This window comes from Canis lupus, chromosome 18 (genome assembly GCF_003254725.2).
Source record: "Canis lupus dingo isolate Sandy chromosome 18, ASM325472v2, whole genome shotgun sequence".
Classification (NCBI taxonomy): domain Eukaryota; kingdom Metazoa; phylum Chordata; class Mammalia; order Carnivora; family Canidae; genus Canis; species Canis lupus.
This window is the reverse complement of record NC_064260.1, coordinates 45,666,070-45,678,182: the sequence shown is the minus strand read 5'-3', so window position 1 is coordinate 45,678,182 and position 12,113 is coordinate 45,666,070. Positions and strand designations below refer to the sequence as shown.

The following is a 12,113-nucleotide window of genomic DNA, read 5'->3' as shown; positions in this document are numbered from 1 at the left end:
GGTCTAGGGGAACCCTCAGATAGAGACCTCAGGGGTGTTGCCGTGCTTTTTCAGGGTGGAGCAGCTCTGCTGTATGCTTGTGGTCCTGTACCTGGCATCTGGCCAAGCCCCGGAGGCATTGTTGGAGCTGTACACGGGCCAAGGGGCCTGAGGGGTCCCACTTGCCCATGTCCTCTGCTGTCCCGCATCTGCCTCCTGTTGTGTGCAGCATGCTCCCTGCTCCTGTCAGCATAGCAGAGACACATGGGTCAGCGTTGGTGGCAGGCTCAGTGTGGTCAGAGGCTCAGCCTTTGCTGTTCTGTAGACTAGCTGCAGCCGCCAGCAGCGTGCCTGGGTGCCGTCGTGTCAGGTCCTAAGCTACAGCTAGACCCATGTGTGAGGACCGTGGTACCTTGCTGGCCAGGGTGTGACGTTCTGGCATCTGGCTCCCGGTGGCTCCTGTTCCTGTTGTATCTGCAGTTAGGACAGCATTGGAGGAGCAGGCGCAGCTGTATAGGACTTGGTGGCTGGGGTCTCCACAGTGTCCTGGCCTTGTGCTGATCTGGCAAGGTGGGGACATTGGCTGTACTTTCTCGGCCTCTGGCAGTTGGCACCTCCAGTGCTATAGGTGATGAAGGTGCTGGGCTTGGGCTGGCTATCCCCTGGGGAAGCCACGATAGGACCAGGCAGTAGAAGTGGACTGTATGTAGTATAGGGGCCAGGGCCAGGGCCAGGGCCTATGGGGCTGTGGCCTTTGAGTCTGTTCTCATGGTTTATTTGTTTTTAGAACACTGACTCAGATGTAGGATCAAGATGTGGTACCTGCAGATGTCCCCAGTAGTCCTGTTAGTGCTTTATGCCAATTCTGCTGCAGCTGGGGTCACAGGGTGCTCCTGATAACACAGCAGCTGGGAGAACAGTAATTGTGGGGCCACACTGCCCTCCAGAGTCAGGTGTCCCTGTGGGAGCAGTTCTTTGGACCACTACTATTTTCTATATGTCATTTCTTTCCCAGAAATCTGGGTCCTTTGATTTGTAACACAAATAATAAAATGTCCACTAAAATGACATTTGCAGGAGTCTAGGGTGAAGACTGCACTCTTCAGCCTATATGCCTGGACTGAGAGCCTGTGCTGGGGCAGGCCATGTCCTGGCTGCTTCCGTACCCCATGGTGCTGGCTGCAGGCCTGGTCCAGGGGCCAGTCTAGACTGTAGGACCTCGTCAGGGCCATGGCTTTGTTGGGCTCCCTCCAGGCAGGCCCTGGGGCCATGGGCTCTCCCAGATGCAAGCAGGCACCTAGATGTGGGATTGGGGGCCATACATCCTCATCTTTGAATCCAGTATTCCACAAATCACCGGAGAGCCTATCATGTCACACTTGCTTAAAAGACCCTTTGTCCAAATTTCCCATCCCCCTCTAGCCCCACCCCGGTTCCCGCCCCAGGGGTACCTGTTGCATTACAGCCTGGTCAGCCCTCTGATGTGCCCTCTCCAGCTGAGACCCTGGCCTAGGAAGTCTCCCATCTGCCTGTCTTCCAAAGAAGACCTACAGATGGCCAGCAGGTACGTGCAAAGATATTCATCATCAGGGAAATACAAATCAAAACCACACTGAGCTGTCACCTCACACCTGACAGTGTTGGTGAGAATGGGTCAAAACTGCACCTTTGGTGGGAATGTCAGTTGGTGCAGCCACTATGGAAACAGTGTAGAGGTTCTTCATGAAATTAAAACCAGAGCTACCATATGATCCAGCAGTTTCTCTTCTTGGTATTTATCTAAACGAAATCATGATCCTGAAGACACATCTGTACTCCCACCATCATTCCAGTGTTATTCCTGATGGTCAAGGTATGGAAGCAACTTGTGTGGGTTGACAGAAACATATCTATACACAATGGAATGCCATTCAGCCTTAAAAAGAAGGAAATCCTGTCATTTGTGACAACATGCATGACCTTGAAGGGCATTGTGCTAAGTGAAATAAGCCAGATGGAGAAAGATAAATACCGCCTGGTATCACTTACTGTGGATTCTCAAAAAAGAAAAAATCAAACTCAGGAACAGAGGGCTAGAGTAGTGCCAGGGGCTGGGTAAAATAGGGGGAGGTTGGAAAAAACGCTTATCCTGGCTTTGGCTCTCCTCTTGTTCTTACTGTCCCGGGTCCCTGGACAGCCCCTGAGCAGGATGTAGAGTGGCCCTGCTAGCATGGGGCCTTAGGAAGAAGGTGTGGGGAAGCTGAGTCCACCGACCTGCCCTGCACTCATGACAGCTCAGCTTCACTGTACCCTTGCCAGCCATACATGCCAGCCAGCGTAAATATTTGAAAATCATGATTTCCACATTTGAACCAATATAGAGAATAGGGAGCCCAATGGCAGTGGGCTCCATACCCTCTTTAAGGCTCCTAGAACATTCACAAACTGAAATCTCAATAGGCTTCAGCCAATAGCGGCCATGCAGAGTGTGTTCTTGGCCAAAGTGGAATCAAACCAGAAATCAACGACAAAGAGAAGCCAACTCCCTATATTTAGACATTAGGAGACACATTTCTAAGTAACCAGGTGAACAAAAAATTATTTGTAATGGAAGGGGAAAATATTTTTAGCTGAAAGATAACAAAAACACTACCTGTTGGGACTTGTGGGCTGCAAGTAGACCAGAGAGCAGTTCAGAGCTTCGGAATCACAGATCAGAAAGGAAGGAGTCACCTGTGGAGCAGTGCAAGCCAGAGGATGTGGAGGGCGGTAAGGGCAGGGGGTGCGGAGAGCATGGGAGTGGCAGCTGGTACAACAGAAACTGGATCTTCAGCAGAGTCATCAAGGCCAGAGTTTGATGCTTTGAACAATAGGGATAGAGTGAACATCTCTGGCAAGACTGCTTGAGAGAGAAGAGAGAAGGTCCAGAGAGTCCTTGTAATAAAGCATGCTGGGTCAAGTGGATATCTATATATTTAAAAGAAAACAAAAAACCCGTGGTACATACTACACACCATACAAAGAATAACTGAGCCGGGGAGAGTGTAGATATAGAAGTTCTAGAGCTTGTGCATGCTCATCGAGCACTTCAGATGTGTGGAAGTGAACAACACCTAGATTCTGAAAAAAACAACAAAAAATGTTTTTATTTCTATTACATGTTGAAATGACAGTACTTTGGGCTAAACAGTTATTAAAATTAGTTTCACCTGTTTCCTTTAATGCTTTAATGTGGCTATTAGAAAATCTGAAATTATATACATGACGGCATTTGTGGCTTGTGATATTTCTATTGGACAGCACTGTTCTAGAAGATAACACAGAAGATACTATTCTTGGAGTTTGGTTTAAGAATGGTTTTCCTAAACAGGGCCAGAAGTGCTGATCATAAAGGGAAAGAGAATTTGGTTTACATTAAGACTAAGAAGTTCATCAAAAGATAGCCCTTGGGGGACACCTAGGTGGCTCAGCCATTGAGCAACTGCCTTTGGCTCAGGGTGTGATCCTGGAGTTCTGGGATCGGGTCCTGCATCGGGCTCCCTGCATGGAGCCTGCTTTTCCCTTTGCCTGAGTTTCTGCCTCTCTCCTTCTGAATAAATAAATAAAATCTTAAAAAAAAAAAAAAAAAAAAAGCCCTTGAGTAGTAGAAAGGCCAGTGCCCCAGGTAGATGTGTGGCATGTGCATGTAACACTGATGAAAGGGATGCAGCCAGACCTCGCTGAAGATCAAGAAACAGGCGGGAGACTCCCAGAGTGGGGGATCGCATGTGGCCCCCAGAGTGGGCCACCCCAAGGCTCTGCACCACACACAATAGACCTTGTAGGTCTGGTAATGGTCACATAAGCAGGTGGCACATGAATTGGCTTTTCTTTTAGCCCACTTCCCCTTAATGTGTATGGTGGAGGCCAGGGCGTGTAGGGCCCACCTGGCCAGGCCCTTCCTGCAGTGCTGCTCATCTGCCTTTTGTTTGAATATATTATGATTCTTTAATTTTTAAGGGGGCTGGGGCAGAGAGAGAGGGAGAGAGAACCTCAAACAGGCTCTGCACCCAGGTGGAGCCCAATGTAGGACTTGATCTTACGACTCCGAGATCATGACCTGAGCTGAAATCAAGAATTGGACATTTAATCCACTGTGCCACCCAGGCGCCTCTTATTCTTTTAAATCCTACCTCTTCCTACCTGCCCTGCTTTGGAAGCTATGCACTCATTGTTCCTTTCTCTTAGAGGTTATGTAGGGCACAGACCCTAAACTTGACATATGATGCTAATGAGCTGCTCTGTTCCTCTCTGCATCACCCAGATCTCAGACCCTCCTGCAGTCACCTGCCCTAGGACTCGTGATCTTTCGAGGACGTGCTCATTCACTCAGTATGTTGTAACCTCCCAAGTATTGTCTCTGTTCATATACTTGGTATTTATTTAGATTTGTGCATTTCTCTGATATCCAATTTTTGTAGATTTGCTGCTTTCGTTGCTCCCTTCCATAGCCGGTTTCTCCCTCCTGAAGGACGTCCTCTCCATTTTCTTTCTTCAGTGCCCGGCACTGGTGGGGAGCTCCCCATCTGTGTCAGTCCAAAACCATCTCCAGTTTGCCTTCATTCTTGACAGATGTTTTCACTGCATGGAGCAGTTTTGCTTGGCTTTCTTTCAGCCCGTTTTAGATGTCCATCCACTGGCTTCTGGCTTCTGGTGTTGCTTTGAGAAGCTGGCTGTCAGGTAAACTCTTGCTCCTTTGGAAGTGATCCATTCTCCCACCCCACCTGCTGTTGTTTTGTTTTTATTTACAGCAATTTCAAAGTTAGAGGAGTTGCAAAAATAGTTTCAGTACTTCCTGTATACCTATATATCCCACCCAGATTCCTAGCATCACCCTTAGGTTTGCTCTCTCATTCCCTACCTCTGCTCCGCATCTCTCTCCCCTCCCACCACATATATATTTTTCTTAACCGTTTGATAATGATTTACCCCTTGAACCTCAAATAAGACAGGCTGCACTAGGAGGAGCCTGCTGCCTCTGCCGTACTTAGTATAGCTTAGAAATAGGATCGAAAGTCACTGGATAAGAGCCACAGAGGAGGAAGAAGGCAGAGGTGAGGGCCATGTGGTATCAGGGTAAGAAACAGTATAAGGGCTTGCCAGCCTCTGAGGGCAGGGGCTGGGCGGGGATGGGAGGCCTGGAAGGCTGGGTCTCTGGGGGTCACCGAGCCGGTGTGCCCTCCAAAAGCCCCACTCACATGGTGGCCATGGAGACCAGACCCCGCCCCAGTGGCAGGGAAAAGAGAATGGATGGGACTTGTAAGAGAAGTTTGGCCTCTTGGCTGACTGGGGTCAGAGGCAGAGTAACAACATACAAAGTAGTAGGTATTCTCAAATAAATATATTTGTTGTGTAGTTGTCACAGCCTCGATTTCCTCTGAGAGATTTTTAAAGCCACTTTTATTAATGAAAGTCACTAGGATCCTTGCTTTTCTTGTCTCTGCTACTCAGTAGTATTGTGTTTCAAGCTGTTGAGAAAGAGCATGGGATCTTTGCTGCTCATCTGCAGCCTGCACTCCCTCTTTGTACTACTCACAGCCCCTCCCCTGGTTGTGAGGTTGGGGGTGTCCAACTCTGGGGAGTGCACAGACTGGAAGGAGTTGGTTGGGACTTTCTAGAGCCTGTCTTTGCTCCAGTGAGCTTCCTTCTGCACTGTGACCTTAGGTGAACCTGGGCTCTGGCATCCCTTCCTGAAACAAATCTGTTCTTTTGTCCTGAGGCCCACACGAAGCTCTGCAGTATTCCCCCCACAGATTCTGGAACTCTTGCCGGGCCCCACCAGCAACCTCACTCCTTCTCCCAGGGCAGCATCCCAGTCAATGCCATGGCCTGTCTTCTGTTTCCCCACCACGGTGGCTGAGGCTACCCAGAACAGAAAGGTCCCAGGCTCTAGCCCTAGTCTCTTGCTCTGGTCCCACAGTGTGCTGGGTTCCCTCCAGCCTCTGTTCCTTTCTGTCGGCTTCACTTGCTTGCCATCCCCTTTGGAGACAGGGCAGTGAATTCTTAGGTGTCAAGTCCCAGGGTCTCTGGGGCAGTCCGGAGCAGGTGCCTGGCGGTGTGTGTCCAGTGGGTGCAAAGAGCCCCGTGCATAGGAGCCATCTCAGTCGCCTCTGCTGCTTTCACCTAGCCTCTCATTAACACCCCATGGGAGACAGGCCTGCCTGACCACATCTGTTTTGGAGGGGCCCCCACAAGGGCACAAGGCTCCTGGGTCTGGGGTTAGTGAGAAGAGTCCTGAGACTGCTTTCTTTGTGCACCATGTGTGGAAGTGAGTCATCCAGTCCCCTGCAGAGGCATCTGAGAGGCTGGGGTTTGGGGCAGTAAAGTGGCCACTTGGTGAAGGGAGCTGTGGTTTGTAGTGGGCACTGTGGCAGCTTAGGACACTGGCCTTGCTGCCTCTGGCTTGCTCACCTACCACAGGTGACTAAGGCAACTGCCCTGAGGTCATGTTGCCAGGGAGAGGGAAACAAGTCCTGCTCCCCGTTGGAGCAAATGGACAGATGGATGGACAAGGCCCTGTCTGGCCATTGACCAGCTTCTCCCACATTCCAGGAGGGTAGTGGGCCCAGCAGAAGGGACGTCCTTCTAGGCCATCCTTGCATGGGGTCAGGTCTCTCTTCACAAGAGGTGACTGTTTTGGCAGGGACCATGGGCAGGGAGGGAGTGCAATTCACAACACATCTGGCATCATGAGTCTCTCTTTGTGCTGGCCAGAAAACCTCCCTTTGCAGAGCTCAGCCTTCACGTGGTTCCCACGTGCCACTGAGGTTGGAGCTGGGTACAGGCTGTTGTTTACTTGGTGTCTCGTTTCTCCTCATTGGGTGAGAGGGAGAGAGCAGGTGGTATAGACTCATTGCTGAAGGTCACATCCCAGTGTCCAGGCAGCCTGGAGCGCAGCACTCTGACTAGAGACCTCCTGTCAGTGGCTTGGTTATCCCAAGATATCTCAAATCAGTGTAGGAATGCAGGATAAATGCTTGATTTTTCCCTCTCAGAATTAAGGAGCTGGTTCCCTAGCATCTGCTCAAAGTGGCCGGGAGGGTTTACAATATACATGTTTCAAGAAGAATTCATGAATTAAAACGGTCTTTCCCTTTTAGTCCATTGCAGTCATCCCCCTCACCAGCAGCCACATTGTCCCGTCTCCTACCCCTGTGAGCTCCTGCAGGCTGGTTGTGATTTTTGATGGCTAGGAACCTTGTGGCCTTGGGTAGTGTCACTGCTCTCTGCAGTCAGTGACAACAAGGTCCAGACCTGGAATCTGCCTTATTCTCAAAGGACCCCTGGTTTCTTGTAGTGGGAGATGGCTTTCAGAGACCACATTCCCGGTGCAAGGGTTGGCCCCGTTGCTTTGGGTTGGGCGCTGTTTTTAGGCTTTTTTGGTGAACAGACCATACATGGAAAGACAAGGTGCTGTGGAGTCCCGCTCACCCTTCCCATTCCGAGTGGCCTGGGGCTTTCACATAATCCAATCCATTTCCTAGCCAGCTCTCACTGTCTAGAAATCAAGGTTCTCAACCTGGGTTAGCAGCAGAATTTCCTGTTTAGTTTATCTGCTGTCTGTAACTGGGACGTGAGGCACATGCTGGCGGGACGAGCCCCGCCCCCAGCGGTGCAGTGCTGACGTCAGGGTGGGCGATCCCGGGCCCGTGAGTGTGCCCCTCCTAATCTGCATCCCGCCAGGCAGCCCGCAGCTCCTGTGCCTTTCTGGAGGGGACATTAGCGACTGGTGCAATGGTCGATTTTCTATGCTTCGTGGGCGTGGAATCTTTCTAGTTCTGATGTGTCAGCACAGTTGTCTCATGGCTTCTTGTATTTTCCTCATTGTTAAAACAGTTTTGAAATTGGGGTTACTGTTTTTATCTTGAGGGGCAGATGCCATGGTGCCGTGGCTGTTGCTGCCGCCTCTCAGTGGCCAAGTTGGGTTCACCCACCACCCTTTCCTCTGGACCTCTAAGTAAGTAAAACAAGTTTTCTTGTTTGGTTGGGCTTTTTTAGTTTTGGTGATGTGGGGGGAGCACTTAAAATGTTTTTTTTTTTGTTTTTTTTTTTTTAGTTTCATGCTCTAGAGGCTTCCCCGCTCTTATCTTAAGAGACAGAAGCAGGGATTCCTGGGTGGCGCAGCGGTTTGGCATCTGCCTTTGGCCCAGGGCGTGATCCCGGAGACCCGGGATCGAATCCCACATCGGGCTCCCGGTGCATGGAGCCTGCTTCTCCCTCTCTCTGCCTGTGTCTCTGCCTCTCTCTCTCTCTGTAACTATCATAAATTAAAAAAAAAAAAAAAAAAAAAAAAAGACAGAAGCAGGGCTGGGTTAGCCTGTCTGTGCCATGTCTTCTCTCCTCTCTCCAGGCTCCAGCATGGACAGGAGCTGTGCTTAGCGTCTGTTAGAGGCTCTGTGCTGTTAGACCTTGCTGCATTGGGGCTTGTCCATGCCCCCAGGGCCTGGGGGCTGCCCACTGCCTCCCAGGTTAGGCTCCTCTCCCAGATTGGCCTGCCTGGCTTCCCAGGGCAACTGCTGTCCACCAGAGATTGACTCCCTTTCCTCAGAAAGCCTGTCTGCCCCCACAGCCTGGTGCTGCCCCTCTGTGCGCCTGTCGTATGGATGGCTGGCCTGGTGACTGTGCCTGGCAGCAGCCTGTGCATGACAGGTCAGTAGTTCTTACCGCATCTCCTCAGCAAGGTCAAGAGGACTACTCTGCCCTCCACTCCAGTCCAGGGGTGTGTGCATGGCCTCATCACCAGCACCCAGGCCCAGGCTGGACTCTGGGAAGGAGAATCCCAGGGCTATTGTACTTAGGAGTGAAGAGTGGACTCTGAGTGGCTGTCTCCTGGATGTGGCAGGGTAGCTGTGGGTCATAACCTCCCTGGCTGGGTATTTATTGCATTATACAATAAAATGTACAGAACAAACCGTTGTGTGTTTGCTCTACGATAGTCCTCGTATGTTTCTGCATAAGTGCTCTGAGGACAGCAGCAGAAAGCAGTGTCCTCCTCTGTCTCGTGGCGGCCTTGCAGGGGGGCCACTTGCCCTTGTGGAACGCTGGGTGGGTGTCCCCTTGCTGCCCTGCTGTTGGGTTTTGGCTGGCCCCTCATGTCTCAGCTCCTCCGCCTTTCTCTGCATGAACAATGGTCTAGCTTCCCTCCCTCTTGCTCTCTCGGGGCAGCCGTTGGCACCAAAGCTTCCTCACCTGATGGGGGGCTCTGGGTCAGCAACATCAGAATTTCTGATTGTCTGTGTTGGGGAGAGACCCCAGCAGGATCGCCTGGGTTGGGGGCCAGATTGGGCTGGGTTGGGGGCCATGGGAGAAAGGTGCGGGGGCCTTGGGTCGCGTCCCTTCCCTAAGCTTGTGGTGCTGGAGCTGTGAGATTCCCCACTGATTCAGTTTCTCTCTTAAGTGCCACCACCCGTTGGATCCGGAGAGTTCCAGGGATGGGGAATGCAATCACAGCATAATGCTTGAGGGCCACCATAGGAGCAGGAAGGAAACCCACAGCATCTCGACTGCAGACTGACTGGGAGACTGGGGGTGTTGGGGTATCCATTCCGTAAGACATGTTTTGGAAGAACAACTATCAAGTGAAGTTTTGAATAACTGTCTGGAGCAGAATTGAAAAAGCAGCTCTAAAGAAAGCAAACCTCATTGAAAGTTTATGACTAACTTGTAAAAAACACCGATTCAGTAACACACTTGACTGCATTGTATTTGGAGAGCATTTTCCAATGGTTCTGTTTGTAAACATGGTTTTGTTTTTGTCGATCCTACATTGGCTTCTCAGGACTGTTGCAGAGCTGTGTGTGCTTGCAGCTCCTTCCACCGGGACTAGCCTCTTGAGCAGGAGGGTGTTTCAGGTGTTCCTAAAATACGAAATGTGTGAATTTGTGCCCTATTGGCAGGTAGGACCTTCCAGTAGATGGATCTCAACACGCTGGCTTGGCAAGGCCCTGGGTCCCACTCAGATTTCCCGGAAGATAGCCAGGCACAGCTACAGTGTGTTCCAGAACAGACTTTTGAAACTTTGTGATCGTGAAGTTTATTTTGTAATGTGACTTAGAATGCACTGTGTGTGTGTACCAATGGGGAGTGTGTGTATGTGTGTAACTGAAACAGACTAGTCTGCTGCACATGCCAGTGATCATTTCTGTTTTGTGCTAGTTTTTTTTTTTTTAGGATCTGACCCACCAAGCCAGTTTTACAACCCATATTAGTGGGTTCAGCTTGTAGTTTGAGAAAGTTTCAGAGTACCTTCTATTTTGGAATAAAAAGAAAGTGATATTAAAATCACACATGCAAGGAGATCCATTTAAAATGAGACAATCCGGGATCCCTGGGTGGCGCAGCGGTTTGGCGCCTGCCTTTGGCCCAGGGCGCGATCCCGGAGACCCGGGATCGAATCCCACGTCAGGCTCCCGGTGCATGGAGCCTGCTTCTCCCTCTGCCTATGTCCCTGCCTCTCTCTCCTCTATGTGACTATCATAAAAAAATAAAAATAAAAAAAAAATAAAATGAGACAATCCAGGCTTACTAACGCAGAATTGTTTCCTAACAAAAGAGGACATTTTACTTTAAAGGAGGAGACCAGTGGGGATGATCCTATGAGTGGAGGGTGCTGAGCAGTCGCTGGAGTTCCTGCACAGACCCTTGTGTCACAGCATGGACAGTGTGCACCATCTGTGTGTGAGAGTGTGAGCGTGTATGCGCATGTGTGTAGGCTGTGCACCTGCCATGCATGGGGGCACCCCCTCTTGGGAGGGGTGCCAAGTTAGTGATCATGCTATGCAGCTGATTAGGGTGGGTCAAGCCTCCCCACTGCCACTGAGTGGGGTGTCCTAAAGCCGGTGTTATAGGGAAGGGAATGCACAAGGCACAGCCTCACCCCTGGTTTGGGGTCCTTTGCTCTTGAGGTGCCAGGACCTGAGCTTTTCACTGTAGTCCCCCGAGTGCTGCTGGACTGCAAAGGGCAGGCTGTGGGTTCCCATACCCACAGCTCACCCTGGAGCCTGGGAAGGCCCAGCACCTTCTGCCTGTCATTTCCTCTGCTTCCAGGGACTGAGCGATGAGGGTGTGGTCCTGATCAGAATTAAGAGTCCTTTGAGAAGATGAGGCCCTCACATTGTTTATGCAGGTGTGATTTCGTCATGAACATCAGGTGTCAGTGAATGAGCAAAGGATTTTCCCAAGCAGAACAGCCTTGCCTGGCATCCATCCTTGGGCCATGCCTTTCCCCTGAGCATGTGCGCTGCCTGCCTGGAAGCAGAGGAGCCCCAGGATCTGGCCCTCAGGGCAGAGAAGTCCCTGCAGGCAGCAGCAGGTGGCCGCAGCAACAGAGCCACATCTTTTTCTGCAGTGGTGGCAGCTCTTGCTGTGGGTGGGCTGAGGATGCAGAGGCGTCACTAGGAGGGCATCTGGGGAGCAGGGCAGTCCCAGGCCTCTGCTCGGGTGCAGTGTGAAGGGAGATGAGAGCAGCAGGAAGGCTTAGGTGGAATTGCTCCCATTTCTGCTTTGGTGGGAGATCTTCCCAGGGAGCAGTCGCTTTATTCTCAAAGCTGTGAGAGAACAGAGGAGCTTCTGCTGGGCACTCAGGAGTGAGTCCCTGAGGGGTATCTCAAGAAGTGTCATTTTGGGCTCTTGAGAGGACTCTGGAGGACTTTCACAGGCCTCTTCCTTTTGCACAACTGTGAGCCTCAGCCTCTTAGCTGGCTCTGCCTGTGTCCTGGCTGGACTAGGCTCGCTGCCTCTCTGTGTCTACAGGGGAGCTCCCTGTTTCACTGCAGGCCTTCTTTCAGCAAATACCGTTCATTGGCCTGCTCCACCACAACCATGATGCATCTCCTCCCAGCCCCGTGAGGTCTGCTCCCCCACGAAGGTGCACCCCAAGTCCTCTGGGTCCCGGCCACGCACATGAGCCTTGTGCATGCTGGCGTCTTGCTCCCGGGCCACATCCACAGCACCTTGGCTGGCAGCCTGCTGCTTCGCTGCCTCAACACTAGAGGGACTTCTGTGGCAGAACATTGGTTGTGTCATGGCCTCCAGGGTCCCCTGGGGTTCCACTGCACTGGACTCCAGTGGCAGCTGGTGATTCTGAACCCATCAGGCCCTCACCCCCTGCTCCACTC

At 51.3% G+C, this 12,113-nt stretch overlaps 1 protein-coding gene across 1 annotated transcript in view; it reads left to right on the top strand.

Annotated features, from left to right (window-relative positions):
• The first annotated feature begins 1,517 nt into the window (after window positions 1-1,517).
• MOB2 (MOB kinase activator 2) overlaps window positions 1,518-12,113 on the top strand; it is a 60,850-nt gene continuing 50,254 nt past the window's right edge. The window contains exon 1 of the mRNA XM_049096300.1: window positions 1,518-1,543. Coding sequence (XP_048952257.1) covers window positions 1,533-1,543 — 11 coding nt within the window. The 5' untranslated portion in view covers window positions 1,518-1,532. The remainder of the gene's footprint in view (window positions 1,544-12,113) is intronic.